The sequence below is a fragment of the Gorilla gorilla genome, chromosome 10 (genome assembly GCF_029281585.2).
Source record: "Gorilla gorilla gorilla isolate KB3781 chromosome 10, NHGRI_mGorGor1-v2.1_pri, whole genome shotgun sequence".
Taxonomy (NCBI): Eukaryota; Metazoa; Chordata; class Mammalia; order Primates; family Hominidae; genus Gorilla; species Gorilla gorilla.
In genome coordinates this window covers 108,978,326-108,990,046 of record NC_073234.2, presented here as the reverse complement: position 1 = coordinate 108,990,046, position 11,721 = coordinate 108,978,326, and the positions used below count along the sequence as shown (strand labels likewise).

The 11,721-nt window shown below is 49.3% G+C and overlaps 1 protein-coding gene across 7 annotated transcripts; it reads right to left on the bottom strand.

The window, feature by feature from the left end:
• Positions 1 to 4,218: 4,218 nt before the first annotated feature.
• On the bottom strand, positions 4,219 to 10,577 carry SOCS2 (suppressor of cytokine signaling 2). Of its 7 annotated transcripts, none has more exons than XM_004053679.5 (3): positions 10,204 to 10,577; positions 7,367 to 7,718; positions 4,219 to 5,694 (listed from the first exon to the last, which is right to left on the bottom strand). In XM_004053679.5, the coding sequence occupies exons 2-3, from the start codon at positions 7,503 to 7,505 to the stop codon at positions 5,237 to 5,239; spliced, it is 597 nt and encodes a 198-aa protein (XP_004053727.1). In that variant the 5' UTR covers positions 7,506 to 7,718; positions 10,204 to 10,577; the 3' UTR covers positions 4,219 to 5,236. The 7 variants fall into 7 exon arrangements, with proteins under 7 accessions (XP_004053727.1, XP_030856883.1, XP_030856882.1 ...); XM_031001023.3 differs by lacking the exon at positions 10,204 to 10,577 and adding an exon at positions 9,737 to 10,055; XM_031001022.3 differs by lacking the exon at positions 10,204 to 10,577 and adding an exon at positions 9,186 to 10,027.
• Positions 10,578 to 11,721: the final 1,144 nt, after the last annotated feature.

Sequence of the window (11,721 nt, the reverse complement as noted above, 5' to 3'; positions counted from 1 at the left end):
TCCGTCCACCTTGGCCTCCCAAAGTGCTGGGATTACAGGCATGAGCCACCGTGCCTGGCTAACATGGATTTTTTTCTGAATGTTAAAGATCACAGCGGCATTCTGGACCAAACACTAAACAGGAAAAAGGATACCAAACTAACAGAAGGGAAAAAAGCTTAGCAAAAACAAACAAACAAACAAACAAATTTTTATCTTTAACACTGTAGGAAACTGGAAACTGGGGAGATATAGGAAAATTTTATGAAGTTGTGTGATGGTTTAACTGGTGAAAAAGTCTCGCCCCACCATGGCAAGGGGGCTCCTTGGGTGGCATTTATGCTGAGACAGGAGAAGAAGGCAGCTGGCGATATTTCCTTTTGTCTCACTAGGACTCTGGCAAGCCTTTCTCTAAGAGAGGCAAAGCCACGTGAATAATACATCACAAAATGCACTCCTGATCTAGGGCAAGTCAGAATGCCTATAAGTTAAGGATGTGGGTCAAAGTGAGAGTTGTCTGTAAAAGCAGTTAGTTTTATCTTTACAAATACATGTTTACTGAAGTAAGTCCTATTCTCTGTGGCACACTTAGCTGATCCAGCCTCCTTTGCTGACAAAGCTCAGGAAGGGGTAGATAGGAAAAGCCAGCTCTGCTCCATGACTTCAGACACTGGGGACTCCAGGACTTTTAGAGGCCACTCTAACAATAGCTGTTACCTTTATTACCTTAGTAATAAAGTCACCTGAACTCAAGCCACGCAGAGGAAAAGTTAGAAAAATCAAAAATATGTGAAGATGAGACTATAAGAACCACACATACGAAGAAATGAAACAAAACTCTCACAAGAATCATTCTTACTTATAGACATACAGCAGCAGAAGCAAAGGAATGGAGGGCATTTTTATTCCGTGCAAATGAAGCTTAACTTAACACTGAAAAAGAAGCCCGCCATATTTAAAAAATAAGTAGATTAAAAAAAAAAAAATGCCCATAACAAAAGTGTGGCATCTGGGGCTGGCTACTTGCTTCACAACCTGAATGGAACCAAAAAGAGATACAAAGAGATTTAATCTTAAGGTAGTCCAAATCATTCAATTACCCAACTCAAGGAGAGTATAATTATCCTCTTTCACTGGAGTATCATGCGGCCAGAAAGGCTGTGTTAGATAAGTCAAGAGGGCAACTTTATGATAGGAAAGGGAGAAAGTAAGGCAGGAATTAACTATCCCTTATGCCCATGAATGGGCAAAAGCAAGAATGGGTCCTGCTGGTAAGGATGGGAGGGTGGGCAGTTGCCCGGGCATTGTGGCTGGGTGTGTGTCACATCTGGTGGAGGTAGAAATGAGATCATCAAACAGCATGGATGGGAGGTTTTGGATTTTAAAACAGCAAACAGATTAGAAATGTTAAGGAGTTAAAATTAACAAAAAACTAATGTGGATCAAGACATCATGAAATCCAGCAGAGGCAGATTTTTCAGCATCAGGTAGAGGAGACCAAGAACTGTAATTATCCCACAGGGTATTCCACAGGCCTGGCTTCTGAATCCCAGCGGAAGAAATATATGATGTTAAGAGAACTGTAGGGCTTGCAGGAAAGCAAAGAAGAGTCTCGGCAATTTTATCAAAGGGTAGGAGTGTGCAACTTTTACAAATAGTAATCCTAAGACTAAAATATCTGCATTTGAATCCTGACTCTGTCATTGATTGGCTGGGTTGTGTGCCTGTGTGTGTGTGTGTGTGTGTGTGTGTGTGTGTGTGTGCGAGCATGCAAATCTCCCAGCCCCTCTGGATCTGAAAGTCTTCCATAAAATCCATAATATGTGATCTAAAAAGTGGTTTCAAGCTTTAAAATTCTAAGAAGTTAAAAAAACTGGGAAAGGAGAATACAGAAGACCTCTTAAGTAAATGAAAGGCCTACAAGAACATTGTTTTGCTCTAAAGGATAGAAAGGACCACTTAAAGACGGAGACTTCAGCCCAGCTGTTAGACATAACCACAGCCACTCAAACCCCACCTACCCCGTGCCTAAACTCACAACTGAGAAGGGCACAGCCTGGTCTCAGGACATTCCATCCTTTGGATTATTTGACGAAGATGACGTCTCTGTCTCCTACCCTCCTAACAGGGTACAATTTTCTAAAAGCAGAGAAAATCCTTCCCAAGAAAATAAACACTCCCAAACAACTGTCCCATTCTGTTACCTATTTGGATTACATAATTATTATGAAGTCAAGACTTTCTTACTGACACACCAAAAAAGACCTCTCATCTCATAAGCTGAACTGCCTTTTTCTCCACTATCCAAAGTTCCAAAAAATCTCCAAGCCCCTATAAAGCAATCACCACTGCTCACTGTAATGGTCATGAAAAACTGCACTGCCTCATCTCTGCCCGGAACAGAAACTGAGGTCAAAATATTTTCAGAGTTTGGGGATATATAAGTCTTGTATACCATATTCTTCAACAACAACAATAATAAATATCCTCACAAATGCCCTAAATTGCCCTACATTGGGAGAAAACACTGGATATTTTTCCAGGCTTTGGTGAGGATAATTTAGACAAGTGTACTTTTTTTCCACCATGTATAAATGGGGCACCAATAATTGGTAACTGGCATTGATCAGCCACTAAATCAAATAGGAAGCCCCCTCCCCGCCCACCTGCACAGCAGTCATTATGAGCTCCCCTTTCAGGCGTGTTCAGGGGAAAAAAACCACTGGGCCAGGCTGACCAGAATCCCACAGAGCACAGTGCTAATTAAGCTATCTATACTTTTCCCGTTGATCTGGTTGAACAGCAGTAAAAACACCAAGGGTTCTTTTTCAGCCTGCTCTAACTTGTTTGTCTGGATCAATGTAGAAATTTTCAGCAGCAATTTGCTCCTCCCAATTCCTCTCCCGGGGGAAAAAAAAAAAAAAAAGGAGCTAGGATATTCCTGGAATGCCTCTTGACTCACAAATCAGGAGGGGAACCTCCTATCATCATTGTACTTTGCTCATTTCGTTCTTGGGAAAATTAAATGAGATAATACAAGTGCTGAGTGAGAACCTGGTTCACAATAAACTCAATAAATAAATGATGTCAGTCATCGTAAAAAAACAAAACCAAACCAAAAATAATTGCCTCCTGGTGTTTATCAACTTACTTGCAATATGGAAGATTGAAATATAAGGCAATAGGTTTCATGGCACACTCCAGAGATGTTTGTGCTGTCCTCCAGCCTTCTCATAATTAGTCACTTGCGAGCAGTAACTCAGAACTTTTTCCAATTTCACAGGTACTCATGCCTCACAACTGCCTCCCCACTCCCAGTAACTGAGAAATAGAGTGTTCAAAACAGTGACAATAGAAATGCAAAAGACCTTTAAAGAAATTCCACAAAGCCCCTTGGCACTGGTCATATAGAAGTTTTGCCAGAAAAATCAAACATCCAACACTAAACAGGTGTTGTCAGTGGGAGAAAAACGGTGAATGAAGCACAGATTCTGAGCATCCTCATCAAACGGTTATGGCCCCATCACAGATCTGACCCCAAATGTCTAGCTTTTCTTGAAGTTTTAGGCCACAAATAAACTCTTTCTGAGGCACACCTAGCAATCTTTTGTGTTTGGCTCTGCTGTTTGGATATACATAGTATGTTTCCTGCCAGGCACAAAACCATTTTTCAACTTCTTCATGAAAATAAGGTAAGATATGCAGTAAGCAGGTTTTATTACAATTTATAACTGAATTTTCTCATTCACACAGGGTCCACCTTTGTGGTGACACACCATAGGATTGTAGCTATGCAGGAAAATTTTAAAGCCATAAAATGAATAATGTCTGGACTCTAGAAAAGATGGTACATTTATAACAGTTATGCAGACTAACATAGCAAAAAATAAGTGGCCATAAAACTTTGTATTTTTCTTTAGTATTATGCCTACTCAACTTGTAAAAGACTGGCCATGTCATAATGTTTGTAGTTTCTAAACCATGTTTTTGGAAACACAGAGGACATCAGTGTTATGCCTATTCAAATTATAAAAGACCTGGCCACTTGGCAATTCCTGTAGTTTCTAAACCATGCTTTCTAAATTGCAAAGGGGGCAGGTACAGCCCATAACTTTACAGAATGGCAAGTAATGTTCTAACTTTTGTTGAATAATTGGCTTATTTCACTTGACATAAGTTTTTATGGCAATCCTCTATTACCATGAAAGTGTACGTTCTCTAGAACTCAATAAGTGCAACTTGTAGAAATCAGGTTTTTTTTATTTAATACATTCTAATCAAACAGTAACAGCAGTAAATAAACACTTTGAAAAACAGGCAGGTATCCCCCTGTATCTGGAAGAAAATTAAGTCAAAGTATTCTACACAGTAGAAGGGAGACAACTGTTTATGTCCATGGTTAGACAATTCAAGGACAACTTGGATATTTCTAAAGCCATTTCCAAAAAATCAATGGCAACAGGTTGGGACACAGCTATTTCAAAGGGTAGAATGCCTATACCTACATTGGTTTTTATTAACGGGGATTGAGTTGCACCTGTATAGCATGATATTCTTGTCTTTAGCCTTAAAGGAAAAGAGAAAGTCTTTTCCATTTGCACCAGTTTGAAATATTTCTGAAATAAGGCTCCCATAAAATGGATTACTACAGTACTCATTCACATGAGAGTTCATACATGTAGTAAAAAGACAAATACAGGACTTGATGGTCACTTTTTTTGGTTGATTTGGTTAATTGCATAAAATGGGATAAATACTCACATACATCATCTGTTTAACAAAACTCCTAGGTACATCAGAATGCAAAATATAAAATGCCCAAGAGACTGATCAGCAGGCATATCAAATTGCAGTGAGGCCTGTGTCAGCTTGGTTCCTCCCACTTCTTCAGTATTCCTATGAGGAGTTCTTTCTCTCCTACTGGAGCCTGGACCTTTGACATAATGGAAAAGAACCTAAGAAGGCAAGGCATTCTGATAAAATGCGCCTTCAGCCTTTACATGCGACATTTTATTTTTAATCTAAAAGGATCAACTGGTCTTGGTCAGCCTTAGGAAGGGAAGCATCACTCAGGTAAAAGTATCTGGAGGAACTTTAAACACCTAGCTACCTCTTCAAGCATTTAAATTAGATTAGCTTCAGCTGTTCTTAGAAAGCATTCCATATAGTTATCCAGAGCACTCAAGTTTTGGTTCTCTTTTACATAGCTGCATTCGGAGATACTCTATGTGAGACATGTTTAAAAAAAGAGAAACATTTATACCTGGAATTTATATTCTTCCAAGTAATCTTTTAGTCTTGTTGGTAAAGGCAATCCCCAGATGGCACCGGTACATTTGTTAATGGTGAGCCTACAGAGATGCTGCAGAGATGGTGCTGACGTGTAGAGCGGTTTGGTCAGATAAAGGTGAACAGTGCCGTTCCGGGGGGCTTCTGGACCTGTCCGCTTATCCTTGCACATCTGAACATAGTAGTCGATCAGATGAACCACACTGTCAAATTGTTTAAGCTTGGATTTGACACATATGATAGAGTCCAATCTGAATTTTCCGTCTTGGTATTCGATTCGAAGATTAGTTGGTCCAGCTGATGTTTTAACAGATATTGTTAGTAGGTAGTCTGAATGCGAGCTATCTCTAATCAAGAAAGTTCCTTCTGGTGCCTCTTTTAATTTCTCTTTGGCTTCATTAACAGTCATACTTCCCCAGTACCATCCTGGGGTTTTTGTTCAAAAAGAAAAAGAAAAGAGGGTAAAACAGTTATTATAAGAATTCTTAGAACAGAGCAAGTAATTGGCAATAATTTTTTTAGCTCTAAAAAAGAAAAAAAAAAGGTGGTGTGTGAGCGAAAGTTTACCAGGGCCACCACAAATACTTTCAGTAGGAATTTAATAAAAATTTGGGTCCATTTTATGAACACAAACGGCGAGCCAGTTTTCTTTCTTTTTTAAAAAATTAACTTTCTGAAGCTCTTCTTAAGATTTTCTTCTAATGAACCAAAAGAACATCTGCAGCATGACACACTGGCTGATGAAGCATGACACTTTTAACATTATTTAAGTAAAATAAAGATTTAGGTAAATTAGAAAAAAATCAGAAGTTAGAAATAAAAGCCATGCCCTTTAAAAAGTGGAAAACCCAACTCCTGTAATTGAACTACAGTAAAAACAGAAGCAACTTTTTTGGATGGTTGGTGTGCCCCCCACCAAAAAAAAAAAAAGAATCTGCAAAGCCTGCTATGAACAGCCTTCTATGTAGAAAGCACTGCTATGTACTTGTTGTAAAAGCACAGCTCTAGTACAATAGCTTCTGTTCGCTGCTTTATGACTACCTTACCAGTCACTAAGAAATGGGAATTCCCAAGTGATAATTACTACTTCAAGTTTACAATCTTCCCTAAACTCTTTTGAACTTTGCCCTAACCCAAACCCAATCACAACCATCCGTCTCCCCTGCATTCTTGATTTCATCTGCCTGCACCATCTCCCCGGCCCACCCTGCTTTCTAAGAAGGCTCAAAGACCGTCCGTATTTAAGAAGACTAAACATTTGTGCTCCCCCCACCCCCACAATTACCGGGATACTTGCAATCTGCCGGTGCCTCCCCGGGAGGGAAAGCCCGTGGCCCACACGGAAAGACCGGAATCGCAAGCGAGAGAACTTTTCCCTCTCCCTCCCCCTGTTGCTACCAAAATTTCAACTGTGCCACAACTGTAAGCTTTTAGGATACGGATTTAGAAAGCCAGAATGATTTGCCAGATACTTTACTTTTTTTCTTTTTTCTTTTTTCAGATGCCTAGAGACAGCGTGCCGCGCGAATTGCCTGACTGTACTTGAAAGCGGCAGTACCCTGGGCGCGCCGACCATGGAAGCCGTGCTCGGCGGGGGCTTCGCAGCCTACTCTCGACGCCCGGGCAGCCGCCCTCGCGGCAGTGTCAGTCCCTGAACTTGGCCGCCAAGATCCTGGGCTGCAGCAGCAGCTCCGCCCGGGAGCCAGATGCTGCTGGGCCTGCGGGGCCCGCGGCACCGACTTGCTGATTGCACCCCGTGCAAAGGGAGGCGCCCGACGCTTTCCCCGGCCGGGGTTCGAGCCCGGGCGCCTAACCCTGAGCAGCTGCGGAAAACAGTAAATCTTCCAGCGTGCTAAGAAGCTATTTCCAAGAAGCCCTTCCCGCGCTCTGCGCTCCGCCAGGCCTGAGTCCCTGGAGAACCACTTTCCTTACGCATTCCCAAGGACCCAGGACCCTGCGAGCGTGCTCTCCGCGGTCCCTTGGAAGCAAGGGACGTATTTCCATCTTATTCTTTGCTTCCCACCTCGACCCCGCTTCCTAGCTGCGTCCTTGGGGAGGCGCCCCCTCCCGCACGCGTCGCGGCCGATCGGCTCCCTACCTGTCTGACCGAGCTCCCGCAGGGCCTTCGCCAGACGCGCCGCCTCCGGGGATGGCTCCTCCGCCGACCCCGCGGTCCCCCACTGGCTCCGCGTCCCTTCCCCGCCATTCCCGGAGGGCTCAAGGCACCGCAGGGTCATGAGAGAAGGGTCACCGCGGCAAAGACAGGTGGCCGCCCGAGCTGGGGTCAGAGAAGGGTTCGCGTCCTTCGTTGAAGTCAGTGCGAATCCCAAAACGAGTCCCTGCGGGGTGTCCGAAATGGTGGCAGAGAGAGAAGGGATGGGGCTCTTTCTCCCCAGATCCTAGAGGACGGATGACAAAGTCCCTCGCAGCCGCGGTCACCCACTGATCGCCTACAAAGAGAAAGCGGGAGGTTGGGTCAGTCCAAACTGGACCCCTGCGGCTGGGGTGGGGGTGGGGAAATAGACGTGGAAAATCCCAGGGACTCCTCCGCCTCTACGTTCCTGCACCATTTAACCCCAAGCTTCCAGTTAGCGCCCTGGCCCAGCTCTAGAGAAAAGATAAAGAGAGCAGAGATCCAAGATAAAGTTGGCTGAAGAGGTGGGGAGCGGAGGTCAGGATGAGGGTGAACAGGGTGTCTTCCCGCCCAGGGTCACTAGCTGAAATCAAAGACTGGCGACCTAGGAAGAGCAAATAGTCACCTGCAGATCCAGTGGGAATAGGCCCTTGTCAAGGACAAGTAGAAAAAATTAAAAAGGAAAGAACAGGAGAGATTCCCCAAGTTGGCATTCCGGTCTCACACCTGGCGCAGCCCGAGGGCCCCCAGGAAGAAGCACCCACACAAACTTGGTTCTCCGCCCTAAAGCGCTGCGGGGCCCCGAGGCACCAACCGGGGGTGCGGAGGTGCGGGAGCTGCCGCATCTCCGCCCGGGAGGCTCCTCGCTCCCCTCCCCCCGCTTCCTGGTGCCCGCTCTGGCAGGGTTGGGGGTGCCGCGGCGGTCGCTCCCGGACCAGGATGGCTGCGGTGGTTCTCGCCGCCGCGGGCGCTGTCGAGGAATCGGCCCGAGCGCGCAGCCCTCGCGGGGCTCCGAGGCGAGGCCGGGGCCGAGCGGGCGGTCGCGAGCGCTGCGGAAAGTGCAAACCACCAACGCCGCGCTCTTACCTCGACCTCGGCCGCGGCCGCCGCCGCCGCCTCCGCACCAGGCAGCCTCCTCAGCGGACATGGGGCGGGGGGGTGGGGGGGAAAGGGGAGGCGGGAGGGGCCCGGGAGAGGAGGGGCGTCTGCCCTTGTTTCACCCGTTAACGTTTAATTTGGGAACGAGATGCCCGGGGATGCAACCAGCCCCGCGCTCGGAGGCGGCGGCCGGAGTTCCGTGCGCAGAGGGCACACAAAAGCCTCGAGGATCACTGCCTCGACCCCATCCCCCACCGCGCGGCGACGCCCCCTACGGGCTGGGACACCTCCACCCTCGGACTGCTGCCGGGTTTCCCTCCGGCTGCGACCCTGGAGGTGGGAAAGAGAGAGGGAGGGAGGGAGGAAGGAGCGAGGGCGGGAGGCAGGCCGGTGGGGAGGAGCGGGAGATCAGGTTATTAGGAGGATTATTAATTTGAATGGCAGTTTAGGGGAAATAAAAAAAAGAAACTCCAGACACTTCCAGACGCCGAGAAGGGGCTGGAGAAAGCAGGCAGCAACGCCAGGCCGTGGGGCAGAGCCGCGGTTCGGACTCTCTCTTCCCCGGCGCTCCGAGCTGCGGAAGCCCAGGCCGTCCGCCGCTCCCCGGCGCACGCGGCCGCGCCTCGCCGCCCTCCCCGGCAACTCTCCTCGGGGCGGAGCCTTCAGGCTTCCCCCCCACCGGTACCTGCCGCGGGCGCCCGAGCTGCGGGCACGGGGTATCCTGAGGCTGTGCACCCAGGACCCCGGCGCGCACTGTCCGCGGGCCACGCGGTGAGGGTGGCTGCGGGCGAGAGGGCTCATGCTTCAGGGGAAGCCCAAGGCCCGCCAGCCGCGGCGGCTGCGACGAGACTTGGCAAGAGTTAAACGTCGGTCCCAGGAGCAGCGAGTGCGCGCGACTTCCCAGCCCGACGCGCCTCCCTTGCTCCCCGCCTCCCTCCCCAGTCAGCGCTCCGCTCGCGCCCCGCCCGGCTGCTGCGGAGGCGGCTTTCCAGGAACTTTCCAGGAATCGGCCTCACGTGACGGCGGGCCCCGCTACTGCTTTAAAGAGGCTCGGTCGCAATACACAGGCTTCAGGGAAGACGGGGTGAGAGCGCTCGGGTGCAGGGCGGGCGGTGTGCACGCCGGGGTCGGCCTGCCTCTGGCCCCACACCCCGGGGTGCTCGGGCGCAAGCTAGAGATGTCCCCGGCCACCGGCCACAGCCAACCCCGTTTCGGCGGCCGGAGCCTGCCCCCTACCCGGGCCAGCTGAGCGCCCGGGTTCAGGGAAGGATAGCGATCCTTGGCCCTTGGCCTGCCACGGGGGTGGGTTCCTCTAAACATCCCGGCGGCGCCCCCTCGATGCGACCCTCCTGGCCGCACATTTGCGGGGGCTGGGCGTGCAGGAGCGACTGTGGGTCCTCGGAAACCAGACTCTCCGGCTCTAAGACACATTGATGGCGTGAGGACGCCGTGCTCGTCCCGGTGCCCACGGCCGGGGACCGGAGGCGTTCCCCTTGATCAGGTCCTGGAAGGCAGCGAGCGGGAGAGCAGCGCCTCCTTAAGCGGCGCCGGCCGTCCTTAGTCCCCTCCCCCTGGCGCTCCGGCTCCTTGTCACCCGCACCCACCCGGCTCCTCCCTTCCTCCTCCCCTCTGCTCCAACGTCTCCGGTAGACCCGGCGGCCCGGCCGGGTCGCCTGCGCCGGCTGCTAAGGGGGCGCCCTTACCTGCGCGCCCGGAAGGGGCTTGGTGACTGGCCTCGGTTCCCTCAGTCCGGAGAGTGTCTCTGCCATTCCCTGCAGGGCTGACGCCCCAGGGCTGGGATTCGGAAGGATCTCGGCACCTCTACCCTACCTGGGATTCTCACCTCCAACCCCGTTGGAGGCCCCCTGGCCTTAGTGGAAACTCATCTCCTTGTCTGCGCACCCGCCCCCGAAATATGACCTACATGAAATGTGACCTACTTTTTAAAAGAAACCCTTAACAATCACGGGAAAACCGGATCCAAAATTTCGATAAGCATTTTTCTTTGAAATACTATTCTATTGCATCACTGCTCGAAAGCTTGAAAGGTCAATGGCCACTTTTAGTTGAGGCCGCGGCTATGGGAAGTTGGGCGAGGAAGGGGGAGGGGTGGGAGGGAGGCGCGTCTTGCAAACCTTGCCTGGTGCCCCCCCTGCCGGCTCTGGGAGGAAACGGGAACCAGCTCCCAACCCTGGGGTCTGCAGCCGGGGACCAATGGTTTTCTCAATAATTTTCCTGCTTTTGAGTACATAATTCTATGCAGATGATAAGCAGATGAGTCGGGGAGGGGGGCATTTCCCAGCTAACAAAGAGCTTTGTTAACGCTGGAGCCGTGTGCCCTTAATCATGTTTCGTGTTTTAGAAAGAGCCTTTTATAGTGTGGACGGAGCTAACTGAACCCTAGTTAAAATCCTCTACAAAGTAGTTGAATAATTTTGCACAAGGCACTTACCCTCTTTGGACCTCTGGCCCTTTTTATAACATGAAGGGCTAGATTCGGGTTCTGGGTGAGGGTCTGGGATAAAGGAACAAATCAGATTCCATGTGAAGCCTGTGTACAGTCTGAGGCCCTAAGCCTTTTAAGAACCACTATGTCTACTAGGGTTAACTGCCCTCTAAATTGTCCTAATATGGCTTCTTCTTCCTTGATGGAGAATCCTAGAGGAAGGGTGTACCCACACTTTAGCTTAAATAAAAAGGTATTTATTCCTAAAACTGGCGGAGGCGGGGGAGGGAGCATGACCAAGTCTCCCTCTGTCGCCCAGGCTGGAGTGCAGGGCGTGATCTCAGCTCACTGCAACCTCCGCCTCCCAGGTTCAAGCAATTCTCCTGCCTCAGCCTCCCGAGAAGCTGGGATTACAGGCGCCCACCACCACGCCCGGCTAGTTTTTGTATTTTTAGTAGAGACGGGGTTTCGCCCTGTTGGTCAGGCTGGTCTCGAACTCCTGGGTTCAACCGATCCTCCCGCCTCGGCCTCTCAAAGTGCCGGGTTTACAGGCGTGAGCCACCCCTCCTGGCCCTAACATTTTTATACAGTAAGTTTAATATCTACTTGATAGTGGGTTGAAATGAATCTTCCAGCAACTCCTTTTTTATGTGCTTTCCTGTTGCCTTGGTGCATGCTGTTCCCTCTTCCTAGAATGCTCCAACCCCGATGGCTGCATCATACTTGATTAAAAGAATCCTGGCCGGGCGCGGTGGCTCACGCCTGTAATCCCAGC